The sequence below is a fragment of the Lethenteron reissneri genome, unplaced genomic scaffold (genome assembly GCF_015708825.2).
Source record: "Lethenteron reissneri isolate LAM-NWPU_2019-01 unplaced genomic scaffold, ASM1570882v1 scaffold_1140, whole genome shotgun sequence".
Taxonomy (NCBI): domain Eukaryota; kingdom Metazoa; phylum Chordata; class Hyperoartia; order Petromyzontiformes; family Petromyzontidae; genus Lethenteron; species Lethenteron reissneri.
In genome coordinates this window covers 6,277-32,132 of record NW_026890828.1, presented here as the reverse complement: position 1 = coordinate 32,132, position 25,856 = coordinate 6,277, and the positions used below count along the sequence as shown (strand labels likewise).

At 45.9% G+C, this 25,856-nt stretch overlaps 1 protein-coding gene across 1 annotated transcript; it reads left to right on the top strand.

Annotated features, from left to right (window-relative positions):
* Positions 1-1,087: 1,087 nt before the first annotated feature.
* Positions 1,088-24,647, top strand: LOC133361564 (probable ATP-dependent DNA helicase HFM1; the record flags this gene model as incomplete). The annotated part of the gene is made up of 10 exons (XM_061580490.1): positions 1,088-1,161; positions 3,224-3,315; positions 16,194-16,297; positions 18,152-18,199; positions 18,729-18,826; positions 19,168-19,305; positions 19,427-19,512; positions 20,832-20,915; positions 22,032-22,189; positions 24,544-24,647. Coding segments are annotated over exons 1-10 (940 nt in total), but the record flags the coding sequence as incomplete, so codon positions are not given.
* Positions 24,648-25,856: the final 1,209 nt, after the last annotated feature.

Below are 25,856 nucleotides of genomic sequence, written 5' to 3'. Positions count from 1 at the left end.
ATTAATAATATAATTTAATATATAAATATATAAATAATATAATTTATAAATAATATAATAATATAATATAATAATATATTTAATACTATAAAATAATATAATATAATAATATAATTTAATAATATAATATAATAACATAATAGAATAATATAATTTAATAATATACTATAATAAAATAATATAATAATATAATTTAATAATATAATATAGTAAAATAATATAATAATAATATTTAATAAAATAATATATAAACTAATATAATATTAAAATATAATTTAATAAATATATAATAATATAATATAATATATAATATAATATATTAAAAAAATGTTACTTCCCTTCTACGTGACTTTACCGAAAGAACCAAGAAGATGAATCCCTGCAGTCAGGAAGAAGCTTTAAATCAAATTTATGACAATATATTCACCTGTTAAAGTCATTTTAAGTACATCTCAAGCGATGCATAAAAAGGCAGCATACTGACAAATAAATCACTCTGTGTGAATCACTGATACAGAATTTGCCGCTGGTCTGAGCAAAGAGGATATAGAGAAGAAACTTCTGCAGGTATAGTGATATTAACGCAATTTAACACCAAACTGTAATTTACAGGAATGATCGTAGACAATGCTCACGACGTTTCGATCGCAACACAAGCAATCATCATCCGGTGTGAAAACCACAGCAAGAAAATTAGAAAAAAAAATAAGTGCCGGTTTTTTCCATTTTTTTTTTGCTGTGTTTTTCACACTTGATGATGATTGCTTGTGTTGCGATCGAAACGTCGTGAGCATTTTATTGTTTTATATATTTTTATTTTATTGTTTCCCTTCTACGTGACTTTACCGAAAGCGCCAAGAAGAAAATCTGGACCTGTTTCGACATTCAATGTATAAGCCGTCAGGCTGGCTTGAACCATATTAGTGACCTGCCAGACGTCACTAGGCAGGGATGCTCTGTTAGCTATGAATGTGTCGAGCATATTTTAGATTTTAACAAATATGGGAAGGCTGATTACCTGCTTAGTCATTGGTTGTATTGTCCACAACGACGTCAATGTTTATTTTGCATTCTTTATTTCAGAACTATGCTTAGAGAGTTTGAACTCACTCGCCACTTACAAGCTAATTTGTATGCAGAACGGATATATTAAGCCAACAGGTAATTCATCATTCTGCTTATTATTATACTACGTGTTTATTTCTCTATTTGTGATGAAAAACATAATGTCATTTCACATTTTATTCGTATATAGTGTCCAGTCATCAGTGCAAATCTCAGAAGGTGCTGTAGAATTGTAACGTGCACAGCTTCCTAGCGGAGTCACAGGAGGAACGCACAGACCAGCAGGGGAGGCAGTGAGAGCATTTGCCAACAACTGCCCACGCCCTGTGCCGCTATATTGGGATGTTTCGCCAAACTCCATGAATAATAGCAATATGCAATATAGATCGTTTATTGTCATTGTCACCAGTACAACGAAATTTAAAATGCTCACCAGTCAGGGCATCATTCATAAATTTAAATTGAATAAAACAAGAAAATAAAAATAAAATTAAATGAAAGATAATCAATTTTATACTATATATAAAAACAGCCCAAGTATACCCACATACCCACATAAGGTCACATTTTGTCATTGCACATCTCTATTTCACAATCAATTGTAAACACTATTACTTAATAATTAATTAGCATTATTGAGTGTGCTGATCGCTGTAGGATAAAAGCTCTGTTTGAATCTGTTTGTCCTTCACTATGGGGACCTCATTTGCCAGTAAAAATATGATAATTGGTTCTTTACCCTTCTATCTGGCAACAAAACTGACACCTTTTTGCAAGGAGTCATGTTTGCATAGACCGCAATACCTGCAGTCATAAATACAAACAAAAGACATAACTCTGATAATGTGCACTGTCCTGAGTTATGTATATCAGAGTTATGTCTTTTGTTTGTATTTATGACTGCAGGTATTGAGGTCTATGCAAACATGACTCCTTGCAAAAAGGTGTCAGTTTTGTTGCCAGATAGAAGGGTAAAGAACCAATTATCTGTTTGTCCTTGTTTTTGACCGATCTGAATCGTCTGCCTGATGGCAACAGCTCAAACAGTGAGTGTCCAGGGTGAGAAGAGTCCTTTATAATGTTCATGAGCGTCTGTGCATGGAACAAAAACGTACGTGTGCCAGGGGTAGTAACTCAATATCCGTGCATATGGATGTCATGCATTTGCTCTTCTGCCATACCCTGGCAAGCCAAGCATATGGCGATATTGGCGACCTTGGGAAGGGAGTTTTTACAATTTGTGTTTGTAGTCTTAGGTTATTTCGGTAAAGTCACCGTGTAGGTTAAAAAGATAAAACTGAATAAAAGTAAAATAAAATAAAACTCACGGCGTTTCGGAGGCAACACAAGCTTCTGTCTTCAGGTGGAACCGTCACAGCCACGGCAGCTGTATCAAGTAGATGAGAGATTGCAAGAGCTACCACTCCGTATATATGATGGTTGGTTTAATAAAAAGAGTGGTAGCTCTTGCAATCTCTCATTAACTTGATACGGCTGTCGTGGCTGTGACGGTTCCACCTGAAGACGGAAGCTTGTGTTGCCTCCGAAACGTCGTGATTTTATTTTATTTATTAATTTTACATTTTTACCTACGTGACTTTACCGAAAAAACCTAAGAATATGAATCCTTGCAGTCACGAAAGCTTCAAATCTAGAATTTGTGTTTGATCGAGCCACCCTGTATTACAGGCATGAAGTATAGCCACCGGTACCCTGGCATTTAATTTAAGTTTATTTTTAAATCCTTTATATTAAGTTCACTTGCTTGCTTGAGTGCTTGCTTGCTTACGACCGTGCAAATCTTTCGGTCGTTTTTTAACCCACTTCCCGTGATCCAATCGAGCTGTCATTTTGCACACAGACTCGTTGTGCGAGACAATGTATGTTCGTGAAAATGTTTTTCCAAAACTTTTACACTTTTTAAGATTTTTTTTTATATTTAATTACCAATTGCTTAATGGTGGCAGGCAATCATCTGACCCATAGGTGGCAGCCATCTCAAGCCAGAGGACGAGAGGACTCTAGCCGCCACGCATATAAAGGATTTAGAGTGAAAAATGTTGATTGTTACGGGTTAATTTTTGACATATCATGGGACCTCCTTTGCCTTTCTTTTAATGTTTTGCTATTTCAACAAAAATGGTTTTATGTTGCACAGATGTCGGTAGATTGATGGCTTCCTACTACATGGCATTTGACACCATCAAGCTGTTTGGCACTATACAGGGATCGGAAGCCATCCAAGACCTGGTAAGCCAGGTCACAGAGTTGGCTTCTCATTGTTCCACATCGCCACCATCAACTCACGTCAACACGGCTGACTGAGCAGTCTCCCTTACTTAGCAGAGGCAGAGAGCCCCCTCCTCCTATGCCCACCCAACCCCCCCTTTGCCCCCTGACCCCATCCCCCACACACACATTCACTCGTACATCCTGATCTCTGGACTGCACATTGCACTACATCGCACTACCACACTGGTTTCAATATCTTATTTCTTTAAATACTTTATTAAATAATATTTTACATTTTAAAAAATTCTTGACTGTTGTCTATTTTAAGTTTATTACATTTTTGATTATTCATCTTGTGTTGATCGCCGATTGTTGATTGTTTATTTATGTCTGTTAATTGTGATTAATTTTTTTATTGCTTGGTTGCACCGTGGGACCAAGAGAGAGGACTGTAATTCCATCTGTGTTGTATGTCATGCATGTGTAGTATTCTTGAATGAGACCGACACTGTCGTATAGGCCACACTCGTTTATTCCGATGACACTAGTCCTCGAGGACGTCCTGGGGAGACAGTCCCACACACACAACCTAGGCAGGTAACAAGCCTCCGTCGCTATTCTCATTTCTCAATCCTGCCCTAGCCGCCAGCTACTCTGGTACTCTCGGCCCTAGCCGCAGCTACTCAACTACGCTCTTCCGAGCCTCCAGCGTACTCAACTACTCTCTTCCTAGCCTTCCAGCTACTGCTGTTACTCTTCGTCCCTAGCCTACAGCTACTCAGCTACTATCTTCCCTCTAAACGCCCGACAGCTACGCATCTACTCTCTCTTCCCTAGCCTCCAGCTACTCTGTACGCTCGTCCTAGCATACAGCCTACTCAGCTACTCTCTTACCCTAGCCTAACAGCTACTCAGCTACTCTCTTCCCTAGCCTACAGCGACTCAGCTACTTTCTTCCTAGCCTACAGCTGACTCAGCTACTCTCTTCCCTAGCCTACAGCTACTCAGCTACTCTCTTCCCTAGCCTCCAGCTACTCAGCTTACTCTCTTCCCCTAGCCTACAGCTACTCTGTTACTCTCGTCCCTAGCCTACAGCTACTCAGCTACTCTCTTCCTAGCCTCCAGCTACTCAGCTACTCTCTTCCCTAGCCGACAGCTACTCAGTTACTCTCTTCCCTAGCCTACAGCTACTCGTTACTCTCGTCCCTAGCCTACAGCTACTCAGCTACTCTCTTCCCAGCCTACAGGCTACTCAGCTAACTTCTATTCCCTAGCCTACAGCTACTCAGCTACTCTCTTCCCTAGCCTACAGCTACTCAGCTACTCTCTTCCTAGCCTCCAGCTACTCAGCTACTCTCTTCCCTAGCCTCCAGCTACTCAGCTACTCTCGTCCCTAGCCTACAGCTACTCAGCTACTCTCTTCCCTAGCCTACAGCTACTCAGCTACTCTCTTCCCGAGCCTACAGCTACTCAGCTACTCTCTTCCCTAGCCTACAGCTACTCAGCTACTCTCTTCCCTAGCCTCCAGCTACTCGCTACTCTCTTCCCTAGCCTACAGCTACTCAGCTACTCTCTTCCCTAGCCTACAGCTACTCAGCTACTCTCTCCCTAGCCTACAGCTACTCAGCTACTCCCTTCCCTAGCCTACAGCTACTCAGCTACTCTCGTCCCTAGCCTCCAGCTACTCAGCTACTCTCTTCCCTAGCCTCCAGCTACTCAGCTACTCTCGTCCCTAGCCGACAGTCTACTCCGCTACTCTCTTCCCTAGCCTACAGCTACTCAGCTACTCTCTTCCCTAGCCTCCAGCTACTCAGCTACTCTCTTCCCTAGCCTACAGCTACTCAGCTACTCTCGTCCTAGCCTACAGCTACTCAGCTACTCTCTTCCCTAGCCTACAGCTAATCAGCTACTCTCTTCCCTAGCCTACAGCTACTCAGCTACTCTCGTCCCAGCCGACAGCTACTCAGCTACTCTCTTTCCCTAGCCTACAGCTACTCAGCTACTCTCTTCCCTAGCCTACAGCTACTCAGCTACTCTCTTCCCTAGCCTACAGCTACTCAGCTACTCTCGTCCCTAGCCTACAGCTACTCAGCTACTCTCTTCCCTAGCCTACAGCTACTCAGCTACTCTCTTCCCTAGCCTCCAGCTACTCAGCTACTCTCTTCCCTAGCCTCCAGCTACTCAGCTACTCTCGTCCCTAGCCTACAGCTACTCAGCTACTCTCTTCCCTAGCCTACAGCTACTCAGCTACTCTCTTCCCTAGCCTACAGCTACTCAGCTACTCTCTTCCCTAGCCTACAGCTACTCAGCTACTCTCTTCCCTAGCCTACAGCTACTCAGCTACTCTCTTCCCTAGCCTCCAGCTACTCAGCTACTCTCTTCCCTAGCCTACAGCTACTCAGCTACTCTCTTCCCTAGCCTACAGCTACTCAGCTACTCTCTTCCCTAGCCTACAGCTACTCAGCTACTCCCTTCCCTAGCCTACAGCTACTCAGCTACTCTCGTCCCTAGCCTCCAGCTACTCAGCTTACTCTCTTCCCTAGCCTCCAGCTACTCAGCTACTCTCTTCCCTAGCCTACAGCTACTCAGCTACTCTCTTCCCTAGCCTACAGCTACTCAGCTACTCTCTTCCCTAGCCTCCAGCTACTCAGCTACTCTCTTCCCTAGCCTACAGCTACTCAGCTACTCTCTCCCTAGCCTACAGCTACTCAGCTACTCTCTTCCCTAGCCTACAGCTACTCAGCTACTCTCTTCCCTAGCCTACAGCTACTCAGCTACTCTCTTCCCTAGCCTACAGCTACTCAGCTACTCTCTTCCCTAGCCTACAGCTACTCAGCTACTCTCTTCCCTAGCCTACAGCTACTCAGCTACTCTCTCCCTAGCCTACAGCTACTCAGCTACTCTCTTCCCTAGCCTACAGCTACTCAGCTACTCTCTTCCCTAGCCTACCTACTCAGCTACTCTCTCTCTTCCCTAGCCTACAGCTACTCAGCTACTCTCTCCCTAGCCTACAGCTACTCAGCTACTCTCTTCCCTAGCCTACAGCTACTCAGCTACTCTCTTCCCTAGCCTACAGCTACTCAGCTACTCTCTTCCCTAGCCTACAGCTACTCAGCTACTCTCTTCCCTAGCCTACAGCTACTCAGCTACTCTCTTCCCCTACAGCTACTCAGCTACTCTCTTCCCTAGCCTACAGCTACTCAGCTACTCTCTTCCCTAGCCTACAGCTACTCAGCTACTCTCTTCCCTAGCCTACAGCTACTCAGCTACTCTCTTCCCTAGCCTACAGCTACTCAGCTACTCTCTTCCCTAGCCTACAGCTACTCAGCTACTCTCTTCCCTAGCCTACAGCTACTCAGCTACTCTCTTCCCTAGCCTACAGCTACTCAGCTACTCTCTTCCCTAGCCTACAGCTACTCAGCTACTCTCTTCCCTAGCCTACAGCTACTCAGCTACTCTCTTCCCTAGCCTACAGCTACTCAGCTACTCTCTTCCCTAGCCTACAGCTACTCAGCTACTCTCTTCCCTAGCCTACAGCTACTCAGTACTACTCTCGTCCCTAGCCTACAGCTACTCAGCTACTCTCTTCCCTAGCCTACAGCTACTCAGCTACTCTCTTCCTAGCCTACAGCTACTCAGCTACTCTCTTCCCTAGCCTACAGCTACTCAGCTACTCTCTTCCCTAGCCTACAGCTACTCAGCTACTCTCTTCCCTAGCCTCCAGCTACTCAGCTACTCTCTTCCCTAGCCTACAGCTACTCAGCTACTCTCTTCCCTAGCCTACAGCTACTCAGCTACTCTCTTCCCTAGCCTACAGCTACTCAGCTACTCTCTTCCCTAGCCTCCAGCTACTCAGCTACTCTCTTCCCTAGCCTACAGCTACTCAGCTACTCTCTTCCCTAGCCTACAGCTACTCAGCTACTCTCTTCCCTAGCCTACAGCTACTCAGCTACTCTCTTCCCTAGCCTACAGCTACTCAGCTACTCTCGTCCCTAGCCTACAGCTACTTCTTTCCTAGCCTACTACTCAGCTACTCCCTAGCCTACAGCTACTCAGCTACTCTCTTCCCTAGCCTACAGCTACTCAGCTACTCTCTTCCCTAGCCTACAGCTACTCAGCTACTCTCTTCCCTAGCCTACAGCTACTCAGCTACTCTCTTCCCTAGCCTCCAGCTACTCAGCTACTCTCCCCTTCCCTCTACTCTACTCTCTTCCCTAGCCTACAGCTACTCAGCTACTCTCCCGCCCACTACTCAGCTACTCTCTTCCCTAGCCTACAGCTACTCAGCTACTCTCTTCCCCTACCTACAGCTACTCAGCTACTCTCTTCCCTAGCCTACAGCTACTCAGCTACTCTCTTCCCTAGCCTACAGCTACTCAGCTACTCTCGTCCCTAGCCTACAGCTACTCAGCTACTCTCTTCCCTAGCCTACAGCTACTCAGCTACTCTCTCTTCCCTAGCCTACAGCTACTCAGCTACTCTCTTCCCTAGCCTACCTACTCAGCTACTCTCTTCCCTAGCCTACAGCTACTCAGCTACTCTCTTCCCTAGCCTACAGCTACTCAGCTACTCTCTTCCCTAGCCTACAGCTACTCAGCTACTCTCTCCCTAGCCTACAGCTACTCAGCTACTCTCTTCCCTAGCCTACAGCTACTCAGCTACTCTCTTCCCTAGCCTCCAGCTACTAGCTACCTCTTCCTAGCCTAAAGCTACTCCTACTTCTCCTAGCCTACAGCTACTCAGCTACTCTCTTCCTAGCCTACAGCTACTCAGCTACTCTCTTCCCTAGCCTACAGCTACTCAGCTACTCTCTTCCCTAGCCTACAGCTACTCAGCTACTCTCTTCCCTAGCCCTACAGCTACTCAGCACTCTCTTCCTCCCTAGCCTACAGCTACTCAGCTACTCTCTTCCCTAGCCTACAGCTACTCAGCTACTCTCGTCCCTAGCCTACAGCTACTCAGCTACTCTCTTCCCTAGCCTACAGCTACTCAGCTACTCTCTTCCCTAGCCTACAGCTACTCAGCTACTCTCTTCCCTAGCCTACAGCTACTCAGCTACTCTCTTCCCTAGCCTACAGCTACTCAGCTACTCTCTTCCCTAGCCTACAGCTACTCAGCTACTCTCTTCCTAGCCTACAGCTACTCAGCTACTCTCGTCCCTAGCCTACAGCTTACTCAGCTACTCTCTTCCCTAGCCTACAGCTACTCAGCTACTCTCTTCCCTAGCCTACAGCTACTCAGCTACTCTCTTCCCTAGCCTACAGCTACTCAGCTACTCTCGTCCCTAGCCTACAGCTACTCAGCTACTCTCTTCCCTAGCCTACAGCTAATCAGCTACTCTCTTCCCTAGCCTACAGCTACTCACTCAGCTACTCTCGTCCCTAGCCTACAGCTACTCACTAGCTACTCCTTCCCTAGCCTACAGCTACTCAGCTACTCTCTTCCCTAGCCTACAGCTACTCAGCTACTCTCTTCCCTAGCCTACAGCTACTCAGCTACTCTCGTCCCTAGCCTACAGCTACTCAGCCACTCTCTTCCCTAGCCTACAGCTACTCAGCTACTCTCTTCCCTAGCCTCAGCTACTCAGCTACTCTCGTCCCTAGCCTACAGCTACTCAGCTACTCTCTTCCCTAGCCTACAGCTACTCAGCTACTCTCTTCCCTAGCCTACAGCTACTCAGCTACTCTCTTCCCTAGCCTACAGCTACTCAGCTACTCTCTTCCCTAGCCTACAGCTACTCAGCTACTCTCTTCCCTAGCCTACAGCTACTCAGCTACTCTCTCCCTAGCCTACAGCTACTCAGCTACTCTCTTCCCTAGCCTCCGCTACTCAGCTACTCTCTTCCCTAGCCTACAGCTACTCAGCTACTCTCTTCCCTAGCCTACAGCTACTCAGCTACTCTCTTCCCTAGCCTACAGCTACTCAGCTACTCTCTTCCCTAGCCTACAGCTACTCATCGCTACTCTCTTCCCTAGCCTACAGCTACTCAGCTACTCTCGTCCCTAGCCTACAGCTACTCAGCTACTCTCTCCCTAGCCTCCAGCTACTCAGCTACTCTCTTCACTCTCTTCCCTAGCCTCACTACCAGCTACTCAGCTACTCTCTTCCCTAGCCTACAGCTACTCAGCTACTCTCTTCTCTACCTACTCTCCCTAGCCTACAGCTACTCAGCTACTCTCGTCCCTAGCCTACAGCTACTCAGCTACTCTCGTCCCTAGCCTACAGCTACTCAGCTACTCTCTTCCCTAGCCTACAGCTACTCAGCTACTCTCTCCCTAGCCTACAGCTACTCAGCTACTCTCTTCCCTAGCCTACAGCTACTCAGCTACTCTCTCCCTAGCCTACAGCTACTCAGCTACTCTCTTCCCTAGCCTACAGCTACTCAGCTACTCTCTTCCCTAGCCTACAGCTACTCAGCTACTCTCTTCCCTAGCCTCCAGCTACTCAGCTACTCTCTTCCCTAGCCTACAGCTACTCAGCTACTCTCTTCCCTAGCCTACAGCTACTCAGCTACTCTCTTCCCTAGCCTACAGCTACTCAGCTACTCTCTTCCCTAGCCTCCAGCTACTCAGCTACTCTCTTCCCTAGCCTACAGCTACTCAGCTACTCTCTTCCCTAGCCTACAGCTACTCAGCTACTCTCTTCCCTAGCCTACAGCTACTCAGCTACTCTCTTCGCTAGCCTCCAGCTACTCAGCTACTCTCTCCCCTAGCCTACAGCTACTCAGCTACTCTCTTCCCTAGCCTACAGCTACTCAGCTACTCTCTTCCCTAGCCTACAGCTACTCAGCTACTCTCTTCCCTAGCCTACAGCTACTCAGCTACTCTCTTCCCTAGCCTCCAGCTACTCAGCTACTCTCGCCCTAGTCCCTAGCCTACAGCTACTCAGCTACTCTCTTCCCTAGCCTCCACTACTCAGCTACTCTCTTCCCTAGCCTACAGCTACTCAGCTACTCTCTTCCCTAGCCTCCAGCTACTCAGCTACTCTCTTCCCTTCCTAGCCTCCAGCTACTCAGCTACTCTCGTCCCTAGCCTACAGCTACTCAGCTACTCTCTTCCCTAGCCTACAGCTACTCAGCTACTCTCTTCCCTAGCCTACAGCTACTCAGCTACTCTCTTCCCTAGCCTACAGCTACTCAGCTACTCTCCTTCTTCCCTAGCCTACAGCTACTCAGCTACTCTCTTCTCCCTCCAGCCTACAGCTACTCAGCTACTCTCTTCCCTAGCCTACAGCTACTCAGCTACTCTCTTCCCCTAGCCTACAGCTACTCAGCTACTCTCGTCCCTAGCCTACAGCTACTCAGCTACTCTTCCCCTAGCCAGCTACTCAGCTACTCTCTTCCCTAGCCTACAGCTACTCAGCTACTCTCTTCCCTAGCCTACAGCTACTCAGCTACTCTCTTCCCTAGCCTACAGCTACTCAGCTACTCTCTTCCCTAGCCTACAGCTACTCAGCTACTCTCTTCCCTAGCCTACAGCTACTCAGCTACTCTCTCCCCTAGCCTACAGCTACTCAGCTACTCTCTCCCTAGCCTACAGCTACTCAGCTACTCTCTTCCCTAGCCTACAGCTACTCAGCTACTCTCTTCCCTAGCCTACAGCTACTCAGCTACTCTCTTCCCTAGCCTACAGCTACTCAGCTACTCTCTTCCCTAGCCTACAGCTACTCAGCTACTCTCTTCCCTAGCCTACAGCTACTCAGCTACTCTCTTCCCTAGCCTACAGCTACTCAGCTACTCTCTTCTCCTAGCCTACAGCTACTCAGCTACTCTCTCCTCCCCTAGCCTACAGCTACTCAGCTACTCTCTTCCCTAGCCTACAGCTACTCGCTACTCTCTTCCTAGCCTACAGTACTCAGCTACTTTCTTCCCTAGCCTCCAGCTACTCAGCTACTCTCTCCCTAGCCTACAGCTACTCAGCTACTCTCTTCCTAGCCTCCAGCTACTCAGCTACTCTCTTCCCTAGCCTACAGCTACTCAGCTACTCTCTTCCCTAGCCTCCAGCTACTCAGCTACTCTCGTCCCTAGCCTACAGCTACTCAGCTACTCTCTTCCCTAGCCTCCAGCTATCAGCTACTCTCTTCCCTAGCCTACACGAATTTAAACTACTCAGCTACTCTCTTCCCTAGCCTACAGCTACTTCAGTACTCTCTTCCCTAGCCTACAGCTACTCAGCTACTCTCTTCCCTAGGCCTACAGCTACTCAGCTACTCTCGTCCCTAGCCTACAGCTACTCAGCTACTCTCTCCCTAGCCTACAGCTACTCAGCTACTCTCTCCCTAGCCTACAGCTACTCAGCTACTCTCTTCCCTAGCCTACAGCTACTCAGCTACTCTCTTCCCTAGCCTACAGCTACTCAGCTACTCTCTTCCCTAGCCTACAGCTACTCAGCTACTCTCTTCCCTAGCCTACAGCTACTCAGCTACTCTCTTCCCTAGCCTACAGCTACTCAGCTACTCTCTTCCCTAGCCTCCAGCTACTCAGCTACTATCGTCCCTAGCCTACAGCTACTCAGCTACTCTCTTCCCTAGCCTACAGCTACTCAGCCCACTCAGTTCCAGTGGGGCGGCATCCTTGAGGTTTGGGGGTCCAGGATCTCCGGCTCTCCTCCTTCAGCTTCTCCTCCGATCGACCCCTCCGCTCTCCGGGAGCCGTCTTATATATCCCCTCTCTCTGAGGGGCGGGGGTGTCTCGGGCCCTGGCTCTCGCCAGCCCCCTCCCCTCAGAGCCGTTCCAACCACCTCTCGTCCCTGTCAATCCGGGCCGGTCCAGACCGGTACGTACCTCTCCCCTAGCTTGTGTGACCTGTGTCAACCTTGGTGTCAACCTTGACCACCACGCATGTAACACACTTGACAATAAAGTGACTTTAAGACTTTAAGACTTTAAGAAAGGGTTCATGACAACGCATGACAGCGAGTGACTGTAATCATGTTAACAGGCAAGGATTCGTATTCTTAGGTTTTTTCGGTAAAGTCACCGTGTAGGTAAAAACATCAAAATTAATGAAAATAAAATAAAATAAAACAAAAAATCACGACGTTTCGGAGGCAACACAAGTCTCCGTCATAAGGTGGGACCGTCACAGCCAGATTAGCTGTATCAAGTGAGGCAATTATTCAAGATGTAATCCCTTATAAGCAAGTTGAAGGGGGGGAGGGGGGGGGGAAGCTCATCATTGGCTACCACATTCTCCTCTATCCGCGGCTACCGTACTTGACCTGTCTCTCTCCGCTGTTACTCTTATATCGTATCTCCTCTACCCACTCCTGCTCCTCGCTATCCCGGGCACCATCCCTCCAGCTCCCCATCGCTTCAGCTCCCACAAAGGTTCCAGCTCCCACCAAGACTCCCACCAAGACCCCCCCTCTCTCTCTCTCTGTTGCGCTGTGCCTTTTAGACCCACCCCAATCAGTCCCTGTTCATTATCTCACCCCCCCCCGATTACCCCTCGGCCCCCAGGCCCCCAGCGTCACGTGACGTTGTTATTGCCGCCAGAGCGACGCCAACCGTTAATCACTCACCCTCTCAACCAATCACCGGCCTGTGTCCCCTTCTTCTTCTTTAGTGCTGCCTTACGGCGTGTGCGACTTCACGATGATATTGGTCCCGGTCTAGCACGGCGTGTAGAGTTTGTGCTGCTGTTGTTAATTGTAGCCATGTTTTGATGTTACTGAGCCATGTCGTTTTTGGCCGTCCTGGTCGTTTTTTCCCTTCGATTTTTCCTTCCAGGATTTGCTTTAATAGCTGGTATTTGTGGTCGTTTCGGGCAATGTGGCCTAGGTAGCAGAGGTCTGGACTCGAGTCATGTGACTTGGACTCGAGTCAGACTCGAGTCATGAATTTGATGACTTCAGACTCGACTTGGACTTGCATAACAATGACTTTGTCCCACCTCTGAGCTGGTGTGGACTCGAGTCATGTGACTTGGACTCGAGTCAGACTCGAGTCATGAATTTGATGACTTCAGACTCGACTTGGACTTGCATAACAATGACTTTGTCCCACCTCTGAGCTGGTGTGGACTCGAGTCATGTGACTTGGACTCGAGTCAGACTCGAGTCATGAATTTGATGACTTCAGACTCGACTTGGACTTGCATAACAATGACTTTGTCCCACCTCTGACTGGTGTGGACTCGAGTCATGTGACTTGGACTCGAGTCAGACTCGAGTCATGAATTTGATGACTTCAGACTCGACTTGGACTTGCATAACAATGACTTTGTCCCACCTCTGACTGGTGTGGACTCGAGTCATGTGACTTGGACTCGAGTCAGACTCGAGTCATGAATTTGATGACTTCAGACTCGACTTGGACTTGCATAACAATGACTTTGTCCCACCTCTGACGTGTGGACTCGAGTCATGTGACTTGGACTCGAGTCAGACTCGAGTCATGAATTTGATGACTTCAGACTCGACTTGGACTTGCATAACAATGACTTTGTCCCACCTCTGAGCTGGTGTGGACTCGAGTCATGTGACTTGGACTCGAGTCAGACTCGAGTCATGAATTTGATGACTTCAGACTCGACTTGGACTTGCATAACAATGACTTTGTCCCACCTCTGAGCTGGTGTGGACTCGAGTCATGTGACTTGGACTCGAGTCAGACTCGAGTCATGAATTTGATGACTTCAGACTCGACTTGGACTTGCATAACAATGACTTTGTCCCACCTCTGAGCTGGTGTGGACTCGAGTCATGTGACTTGGACTCGAGTCAGACTCGAGTCATGAATTTGATGACTTCAGACTCGACTTGGACTTGCATAACAATGACTTTGTCCCACCTCTGAGCTGGTGTGGACTCGAGTCATGTGACTTGGACTCGAGTCAGACTCGAGTCATGAATTTGATGACTTCAGACTCGACTTGGACTTGCATAACAATGACTTTGTCCCACCTCTGAGCTGGTGTGGACTCGAGTCATGTGACTTGGACTCGAGTCAGACTCGAGTCATGAATTTGATGACTTCAGACTCGACTTGGACTTGCATAACAATGACTTTGTCCCACCTCTGACTGGTGTGGACTCGAGTCATGTGACTTGGACTCGAGTCAGACTCGAGTCATGAATTTGATGACTTCAGACTCGACTTGGACTTGCATAACAATGACTTTGTCCCACCTCTGACTGGTGTGGACTCGAGTCATGTGACTTGGACTCGAGTCAGACTCGAGTCATGAATTTGATGACTTCAGACTCCACTTGGACTTGCATAACAATGACTTTGTCCCACCTCTGAGCTGGTGTGGACTCGAGTCATGTGACTTGGACTCGAGTCAGACTCGAGTCATGAATTTGATGACTTCAGACTCGACTTGGACTTGCATAACAATGACTTTGTCCCACCTCTGAGCTGGTGTGGACTCGAGTCATGTGACTTGGACTCGAGTCAGACTCGAGTCATGAATTTGATGACTTCAGACTCGACTTGGACTTGCATAACAATGACTTTGTCCCACCTCTGAGCTGGTGTGGACTCGAGTCATGTGACTTGGACTCGAGTCAGACTCGAGTCATGAATTTGATGACTTCAGACTCGACTTGGACTTGCATAACAATGACTTTGTCCCACCTCTGAGCTGGTGTGGACTCGAGTCATGTGACTTGGACTCGAGTCAGACTCGAGTCATGAATTTGATGACTTCAGACTCGACTTGGACTTGCATAACAATGACTTTGTCCCACCTCTGCTAGGTAGTAACACTTCCTGCTAATGATGGTCTTCAGCAGTTGCCTGTCAGTGCCCATATCTTGCATAACTTGTGTGTTGGTGGTTTTGGCTGTCCATGGGATTTTCAGCATTCTTCGGTACAGCCACATCTCGAAAGCTTCGAGCCTTTTTGTTGCTGTTGTTGTGAGTGTGCACGTCTCTACTCCGTACAGCAAAATTGACCAGATGTAGCATTTGCCCTTAACAGCTGTCACGCCACTTAACGCGTCTCCTCTCACGCCTCACCAACAGCAACATCATCGTCCTCAAATACCCCCCACTGTGCACTTGCTTGTCTGCCTCGCAACAGACCCACAGAGCGCGTGGCGCGTGTGTTTCAGGTCCTACACAGATGATTGAGCAGTTTTGCCATTTTTTTTTGCATAATGCACATGCATATGTAGTAGCAATCACATTCCTGCATTTCCCATAAATATGCTGAATTCCTATTGATATGCAAATTCCTTTGTCAAGGCGCCCAGCTTATATATACGCTCCAAGCTCGTGTGCTGTTTCATTCAGACGCTGTCGCCTCGACGGACCTGGTTTTCACCTGAGGACGGCTGCTTGTGTTGTGGCCGAAACGTCGTGAGAATTATTTTATTATGTTTTATTTTTATTATTTTATTATTTCCCTTCTACGTGATGACTTTACCGAAAGAACCAAGAAGAAGAAAACAGTTTTGCCATTTTGATTTAAAGCTTTCGTGACTGCAGGGATTCATCTTCTTGGTTCTTTCGGTAAAGTCACGTAGAAGGGAAGTAATACAATAATAAAACTAAAACACAACAAAATAATTCTCACGACGTTTCGGCCACAACGCAAGCAGCCGTCCTCAGGTGAAAACCAGGTCCGTCGAGGCGACAGCGTCTGACTCTGTGAGAATAATTTTATTGTGTTTTATTTTTTTTATTTTATTACTTCCCTTCTACGTGACTTTACCGAAAGAACCAAGAAGAAGAAAACAGTTTTGCCATATTTGGTGGTCATCAAATACTGAGTTGTTCCTGTAATGGATGTGCGTTTAGTGTCAGGGCAGACTTGGGAGCTCATTGTGCGTGTTTATCGTGCAGCAGATGCGGGATCTGACGGAGGGTGGAATTCTTTTCCAATTCTGTGTAGCGGCATCAACGGTGTTGGCCACGATGACATCTTGATCTTTGACCTTCTTTACAGGTGACGCTCATCTCAAGCTGTCGAGAGTACAAAGACATCGCACTCCGCGTCAATGAAAAGAAAGCCCTGAACACATTGAACGTGGCCAAAAAGCACATCATACGGTAACAATCGGTGACACGTCGCAAAATAAACATTAGCATCGTCGTAAAGAATGGGGGAAAATAATAAGCGTACAATATTCCTCTTTCACATACAGTGAGGGAAAAAATTAACCCGTAAAAACAAAGTTTTTCACTATAAATCCTTTATGTGCGTGGCGGCTAGAGTCCTCTCGTCCTCTGGCTTGAGATGGCTGCCACCTATGGGTCAGATGATTGCCTGCCACCATTAAGCAATTGGTAATTAAATATAATTAATTTTTTCCTAAAAAGTGTAAAATTTAGGAAAAAAATTTCACGAAAATAAATTGTCACGCACAACGAGTCTGTGTGCAAAATGTCAGCTCGATTGGATCACGGGAAGTGGGTTAAAAAACGACCGAAAGATTTGCACGGTCGCAAGCGCGCAAGCAAGTGAACTTAATATAAAGGATTTAAAAAGTATTTGATCCCCTGCTGATTTTGTACGTTTGCCCGCTGACAAAGAAATGATCAGTCTGTAATGTTAACGGCAGGTTTATTTGAACAGTGAGAGACAGAATAACAACAAAATAATCCAGAAAAACGCGTCAAAAATGTTATAAATTGATTTGCATTTTAATGAGGGAAATAAGTATTTGACCCCCTCTCAATCAGAAAGATTTCTGGCTCCCAGGTGTCTTTTATACAGGCAACGAGCTGAGATTAGGAGCACACTCTTAAAGGGAGTGCTCCTAATCTCAGCTTGTTACAGTGAGGGAAAAAAGTATTTGATCCCCTGATGATTTTGTACGTTTGCCCACTGACAAAGAAATGATGAGTCTATAATTTTAACGGTAGGTTTATTTGGAGAGTTTGGAATCTGATTGATTGATTGCTTCTGTGAACAGGTGTCTTTTATACAGGTAACAAGCTGAGATTAGGAGCACTCCCTTTAAGAGTGTGCTCCTAATCTCAGCTCGTTACCTGTATAAAAGACACCTGGGAGCCATGAATCTTTCTGATTGAGAGGGGGTCAAATACTTATTTCCCTCATTAAAATGCAAATCAATTTATAACATTTTTGACGCGTTTTTCTGGATTATTTTGTTGTTATTCTGTCTCTCACTGTTCAAATAAACCTGCCGTTAACATTACAGACTGATCATTTCTTTGTCAGCGGGCAAACGTACAAAATCAGCAGGGGATCAAATACTTTTTAAATCCTTTATATTAAGTTCACTTGCTTGCGCGCTTGCGACCGTGCAAATCTTTCGGTCGTTTTTTAACCCACTTCCCGTGATCCAATCGAGCTGACATTTTGCACACAGACTCGTTGTGCGTGACAATTTATTTTCGTGAAATTTTTTTCCTAAATTTTACACTTTTTAGGAAAAAATTAATTATATTTAATTACCAATTGCTTAATGGTGGCAGGCAATCATCTGACCCATAGGTGGCAGCCATCTCAAGCCAGAGGACGAGAGGACTCTAGCCGCCACGCACATAAAGGATTTATAGTGAAAAACTTTGTTTTTACGGGTTAATTTTTTAAGATCCTGTGTTAATGTCATTACATCTTTGGAATAAAAATACAGAACCTACACTACTGGAATCATGTTGAAAGTTTCATATCAAATGTTTTATCGGTCTAAAATTTGTATTATAATTAATTTAAACAAAAGGTTTCTCGGATAGTGAAACATCAGGTGAGAAAACATTTACATATTTGAGACAATAGTAGTTGTTAATGTATTACGTATTTCAAAATATTGTATGGATAAACGAATGGGGTTTAAGTCGGTATGAGCACATGTTTAGTGTATATTGTATATTGGGTGTGTATTAGTTATTTGTATAAACCATTATGAGTGAGTCTGAATGCTTATATCATTTCAGATTTCCAATGCCCGGTAAAATAAAAACCAGTGAAATGAAAATCAACTGGTAAGTACAGCTATGGTTTCAATGCTCCTGTTAAGATAGCACATGCGTTTACATTTGGAGTTGGTTATGAACTTTCTTTATAGCTAGCAACACAATTTCGTGTTTAGACCTTCTTGGTTCTTTCGGTAAAGTCACGTAGAAGGGAAGTAATAAAATAATAAAACATAATAAAATAAAATAATTCTCACGACGTTTCGGCTACAACGCAAGCGGCCGAAACGTCGTGAGAATTATTCTATTATGTTTTATTTTTATTATTTTATTACTTCCCTTCTACATGATGACTTTACCGAAAGAACCAAGAAGATGAATCCCTGCAGTCACGAAAAAAGCTTTAAATCGAAAAATTCGTGCTTAGAGTTTTAACGTTCTACACATTTGCAGATTATTATACATTTTAATTGGAGAGCCTTCAAGATGTATTGACACTCACTTTAACACTCGAAACTGCGTCTATATTGCAACAAAAAGTGTGTTCAAGTGGAGAATTCTGCTTTGCTACACAATTGAAATGATGCTTTGTTTGTAGTCTCATTCAAGCTCAGCTGGGATGTGTCCTCGTGCAAGATTTTGCGTTGATACAGGACACTGCGAAAATCTTCAGGACTGGAATCAGACTTACAAAATGTCAGTTTCAACTGCACCATTAAAACAAATGCACTTTGTTTCCGGAGCTAACGTTTAAAAGCACGGCAGTATTTATATCTATCTTCTCCAACCATTATATATACGGAGTGGTAGCTCTTGCAATCTCTCATGTACTTGATACGGCTGTCGTGGCTGTGACGGTTCCACCTGAAGATGGAAGCTTGCGTTGCCTCCGAAACGTCGTGATTTTTATTTTATTTTACTATTTTATGTTTTTTACCTACACGGTGACTTTACCTAAGAATATGAATCATTGCAGTCACGAAAGCTTCAAATCTAGAAGTATTAATATCTGTTGTAACTCCGTTTTGCGTTTGTAGGTCTCGCCGAATTTTTGCAACAAAAGGATAAACGGAATAACTTCCAGGCCGTGCTGAATGCAGTCCAACTCACGAAATGTTTTCGTGCAAAGCTTTGGGAGAATTCACCTTCCGTTTTAAAACAACTTGAAAAAATCGGTAAATGATCGTCCCTTTTACGTATAAAAGCAATACGTACGCAATGATTGACAACCACGAAATTCTATTCAGAAGACCCTTCAATTAGACGCGACTTAACCTCGGTGTGTTTCTGCTGTAGGCTTCTCAATGTCCAGCGCACTGGTCAACGCTGGATTGACATCTTTTGAGAAAATTGCAAACACTCATGGGCGGGAAATTGAGTTGGTGAGATCATGGGTTCATCGTCTTGGTTCTTTCGGTAAAGTCGTCACGTAGAAGGGAAATAATAAAATAATAAAAATAAAACATTATAAAATAATTCTCACGACGTTTCGGGCCACAACGCAATTTGAATAGTAAGGAGCTGCAGATGAATCTGAAGATGAATGCCTGCAGTCACGAAAGCTTTAAATCGAAATGTGTCAACAGCGCAAAAGGCGTACAGCTCACAGACTATTCTGCGCTATCAAAGTAACGAGGGCTCGGGGTGAGCATCTACATCATTAGACCTCCTCTGGTCTGGCACCAATTGAGGCGAGGCTCAAAAGAAAGCCGTCTCTGGGGTGGACCAATCGGTTCCAAGGGCAATGCATCATATTATCAGAGTGTGTGTTTTTGTTTGCATGTTGACCACAAGCAGGGGCGGTTTCTTCATTAGGGCGATTGGGCGACGCACCACCAATGTCATTGAACCACAGAGTCACGCTAGCCGTCACTGTCAGCCTCTGGATATAGTCCAATCAGCGTAATGTCACGTTCTGTGGAGTACCGCCTCTTTTTGGGCGATTTCACTCCGGCTGAGAATCGCCCCGAGTGGCCCCATAGACTTGCATTCAAAGATGTTCTTTTCGAACGGGGGCGCTGCAAAGCATTCTCTACGGCTTCCGGGAGGGCTCGCCCTAACGTGCTTACGTCATCATACGTAAGCTACCTAGTGGAATCTTTAATAAAAGAAACTGAGTGGATTGTAATAATAGTGAGTTTAGAAACAAACAAGATGTATTGTAAGAGTCACTTTATTTGTCATTAATATTAAAGAAGTGAAGTTGCCTTTACATGCTTAAGCTGTTAATTTATCCATTGCATGGGTGGAGCTTATCCTTATCAATCATCCAGACATTTGCCCCCCCTGGGAGATTTTGCAGGAGCCGCCACTGACCACAAGTATTGTGGTGAATGCACCACGTGATTCCTCGTAAAAAGGTTTCAGTTTTGTTGCCAGAAAAAAGGGGGAAACACTTTTATTATAATTATAACGCATTATAATCGTCAGCCTTCCTTAATAATAGTAACACCAGCCAATAACGAGTGCATTTCTTGTTTGTAAACAACATCATTGGAACCTCATTTGCCAGTAAAAATATGATAATTGTTTTTTTACCCTTCTATCTGGCAACAAAACTGACACCTTTTTTTTACTCCTTGTCAAAAAAAAGGTGTCCGTTTTGTTGCCAGATAGAAGGGTAAAACACCAATTATGTAAACAACATTTCAACAAAACTCAAATGATGTTTTTGCTGGTGGTGTATTCCTGCATTGTGCAGATAGTGAACAGACACCCTCCATTTGGGAACCAGATGAAAGACGCCGTTCAGCATCTTCCCAAGTACCAAGTCAGCATGGTGCAGGTAGATGAGTCTGAGCCCTCATCATACGTAAGCACGTTTCAGTCAACAATATTATTTGTCGCCACCTAGTGGAATCTTTAATAAAAGAAACTGAGTGGATTGTAATAATAGTGAGTATAGAAACAAGATGTATTGTAAGAGTCACTTTATTTGTCATTAATATTAAAGAAGTGAAGTTGCCTTTACCTGCTTAAGCTGTTAATGTATCCATTGCATGGGTGGAGCTTATCCTTATCAATCATCCAGACATTTGCCCCCCCTGAGAGATTGTGCAGGAGCCGCCACTGCTGCTGACTACAGTGGGGCAAGTGGCCGTTGGCTTTTAGAATGTTGCTACATCTTCTTGGTTCTTTCGGTAAAGTCACGTAGAAGGGAAATAATAAAATAATAAAAATAAAACTTAATAAATAATAATTCTCACGACGTTTCGGCCACAACGCAAGCAGCCGTCCTCAGGTGAAGAACAGGTCTGTCGGAAAGACAGCGTCTGAAGCAGACAGACCTGTTCTCCACCTGAGGACGGCTGCTTGCGTTGTGGCCGTAACGTCGTGAGAATTGTATTTTATTGTGTTTTATTTTTATGACTTTATTATTTCCCTTCTACGTGACTTTACCGAAAGAACCAAGAAGATGAATCTCTGCAGTCACGAAAGCTTTAAATCGACATGTTGCTACAATTTTTCTGTGTTTTGTTAAGTGTTTTTTCCCGAGGTTTTAAATGAAGAAATCGACTAATTAACTTTTATCTTCACCTTAGTAAAAGTCAATTTCATATTCTTAGGTTTTTTCGGTAAAGTCACGTAGGTAAAAAATTAAAATTAATAAAAGTAAAATAAAAATAAAATAAAATCACGACGTTTCAGAGGCAACACAAGCCTCCGTTTCCACCTGAAGACGGAGTTTTGTGTTGCCTCCGAAACGTCGTGATTTCCATTTTATTTTATTTTTATTAATTCCAATTTTTTTACCTACGTGACTTTACCAAAAAAACCTAAGATTATAAATCCGTGCAGTCACGAAAGCTTCAAATCTAGAAAAGTCAATTTAATTTCATGGCTTGCTAAGCTTTGCCTATCATCAATTCAGAATAGCGCTGGTTGCTGTTTGTCCCCCCAGGGTCACCGGCACTACAAGGCTGTGGCTGAGGTGATGATCACAGTGGTTCTGAAGAACTTTGCGGAGCTGCAGTCCCAGCGCACAGCTCCGGACAGCCACATCTGCACGCTGCTGATGGGCAACTCCGACAACAACCTCGTCCACCGGCAAATCATCACGTGCGCTCACATTCCACATCGCAGTAATTGTGACAAGGCCACGTGTGTTTGATGTTGAATATGTAATAACACGCTGGAGACGGCTTGTAGAATCGGTCCTTTTATTTCACTTTCTTTGCAGTTCACAAACACTCCCCGTTGCTGGCAGGCAACGGGAAGCGGGCAGACAGCCACCAGAGGCACACCACCACGTGGCACCCGGAGCCCCACTCGCGCGTGGCCTCTCCCCCTCTCTTAGTTCTGTGTTTGACCCCGTGTCTCTCCTCTCTCCCCTTATTTAACGCCTGGGTCACGTGGTACCCTCCAGCCAATCCTCAATAGCCTGCGCCGAATGTTCCAGATCCCCCATCAACTCCCGGGACCACGCCCCTGACTTGTCTTCCCATTGGCTGAGGCCAAGACCAGCAGAACCAATCACCTAGATTCCCCATCAACTCCCGGGACCACGCCCCTGACTTGTCTTCCCATTGGCTGAGGCCAAGACCAGCGAAACCAATCACCTAGCTGACATCCCGTGATCACGCCGTGGCCATGCTCCCAGGCTCTTCCCCCATTGGCTGTAAAGCGGGACCGGCCAAGTCGATCACCATGTGAATCTGACATAGGCTCTTATTACAAATAGAACAAAATCTTCATTAGCCTGATCATTTGAGAGGCAGACATCGCACCTGCTTGCTTTGACATTCCTCAAAGACACCGGTGAACCATCGACCGCATCACAACATCAACAGGGCAATGTGCTATCAACAACAAGGCAACTCCTACGACTAATTGGGAATGGGACACAAGCGTAGGATTGATCGCCCTGTCGCTGGCCGCCTTTGGGGAGAGTGTATCGTGTGAAAGGCCGAAACACCCTAGGAACCAAAGGTTCACTACTGACGATGCGCTCCCCAAATGTCACCAGGCTCACTGTTCGTGAACTCTTGGAAGTGCTTGCACAAAGGATAGTAACATCTCATCCTGTGTTCTTTGGAATCAGTGCGACGAGTGGCCATGTAACCCAAACTATGGAGCAGAAGTAAACCCCTGTGGCCTGCTCGCCTTCAAGTAGAACAGCTACGCAAACTCGCTCCTTAAGCTCTCGTGGCTATCAGATCTCGACATGGCATTTAGCTCCTCCTGAACATGCGGCAATATAAAGGAATAGAACACAACAATAATTAGCATCATATTCAAGTCAATGTAACACAATACACGAGCAGGGATTACGCCTCGTTCCTATACGTCAACAACATTGTTCCTCTTCTTGGTTCTTTCGGTAAAGTCACGTAGAAGGGAAGTAATAAAATAATAAAAATAAAACATAATAAAATAATTCTCACGACGTTTCGGCCACAACGCAAGCAGCCGTCCTCAGGTGAAGAACAGGTCTGTCGAGGCGACCTGCAGTCCCAGCGCAGACTCTGAGGACGGCTGCTTGCGTTGTGGCCGAAACGTCGTGAGAATTATTTTATTATGTTTTATTTTTATTATTTTATTACTTCCATTCTACGTGATGACTTTACCGAAAGAACCAATAAGATGAATCCCTGCAGTCACGAAAGCTTTAAATCGAAACATTGTTCCTAGAAACAAATATTCAAATTTTAAATGCACTTGTTACTGGCGAAATTAATAACAATCGCCCGTTTATTGATAGGGCCTTTTCATCCGGGGTGTCTATGAACGCAGTGAGCGACTGACGTCACGCTCAGACACATTTAAATGGGCACCCCCAGTGGCAACTGCCCCTGTGGACACAAGGAGATTCAGAAGCCGGCCTGCACTTGGGCATGAGGTTGCCAGTCGGGGGGGGGGGGGGGAATGGTTCATATTCTTAGGTTTTTTCGGTAAAGTCACGTAGGTAAAACATTTAAATTAAAATAGTTGCTGTGTGTACTTCCAATTGAGTAAGTTTTGGGTATTTTTATTTTATTTGTCAACGAGTAGAACTGGTCTACTCGTATTCTTAGGTTTATTCGGTAAAGTCACGTAGGTAAAACATTAAAAAAGTAAAATAAAATAAAAATCACGACATTTCGGAGGCAACACAAGCTTCCGTCTTCAGGTGGAACCGTCACAGCCACGACAGCTGCATCAAGTAAATGAGAGATTGCAAGAGCTACCACTCCGTTTATATAATGGTTTGGAGAAGGTGGTGGGGCAATGGCCGCATACTTTTTATCAATATGGTAAGGTGAGGCTTGAGAGGGTGAGCCTTTGTTACGGAGAGGCACTAGAATGTTCTACTCGTTGTGAATGTCAGAAATCTTGAACGTCGGGTGCAACACGGCGCACACATTTCATCACTGAGATACCTACGGCAATAGCAAGTTATGGAAGCTACGCGTACACCCATGTGACCTTCGCAGAGACGACATGCTGCTGAGAACGGGGAGTTGGATGAAGAAGCTGGAAGTTGTTCGGCCGGAAAAAAGTGACAAGCTCGACATCCACCTTCTCAGCTCGACGTACGGTACGTCCCAGGGCTGCCAACTCGTCCACAGACTACACTAGGTCATCGTTCTCAGTCAGCCTTGGTCAGGAGTCAGTTTCAGAGCCGCATGCAGCTGTCCACAGACTACACCAGGACATCGTTCTCAGTCAGCCTTGGTCAGGAGTCAGTTTCGGAGCCGCATGCAGCTGTCCACAGACTACACCAGGTCATCGTTCTCAGTCAGCCTTGGTCAGGAGTCAGCTTCAGAGCCGCATGCAGCTGTCCACAGACTACACCAGGTCATCGTTCTCAGTCAGCCTTGGTCAGGAGTCAGTTTCCTAGTCGCATGCAGCTGTCCACAGACTACACCAGGTCATCGTTCTCAGTCAGCCTTGGTCAGGAGTCAGTTTCCTAGCCGCATGCAGCTGTCCACAGACTACACCAGGTCATCGTTCTCAGTCAGCCTTGGTCAGGAGTCAGTTTCCTAGTCGCATGCAGCTGTCCACAGACTACACCAGGTCATCGTTCTCAGTCAGCCTTGGTCAGGAGTCAGTTTCCTAGCCGCATGCAGCTGTCCACAGACTACACCAGGTCATCGTTCTCAGTCAGCCTTGGTCAGGAGTCAGCTTCAGAGCCGCATGCAGCTGTCCACAGACTACACCAGGTCATCGTTCTCAGTCAGCCTTGGTCAGGAGTCAGTTTCAGAGCCGCATGCAGCTGTCCACAGACTACACCAGGTCATCGTTCTCAGTCAGCCTTGGTCAGGAGTCAGTTTCCTAGTCGCATGCAGCTGTCCACAGACTACACCAGGTCATCGTTCTCAGTCAGCCTTGGTCAGGAGTCAGTTTCCTAGCCGCATGCAGCTTTCCACAGACTACACCAGGTCATCGTTCTCAGTCAGCCTTGGTCAGGAGTCAGTTTCCTAGCCGCATGCAGCTGTCCACAGACTACACCAGGACATCGTTCTCAGTCAGCCTTGGTCAGGAGTCAGCTTCCTAGCCGCATGCAGCTTTCCACAGACTACAGCAGGACACAGTTCTCAGTCAGCCTTGGTCAGGAGTCAGTTTCGGAGCCGCATGCAGCTTTCCACAGACTACACCAGGTCATCGTTCTCAGTCAGCCTTGGTCAGGAGTCAGTTTCAGAGCCGCTTGCAGCTGTCCACAGACTACACCAGGTCATCGTTCTCAGTCAGCCTTGGTCAGGAGTCAGCTTCGGAGACGCATGCAGCTGTCCACAGACTGCACCAG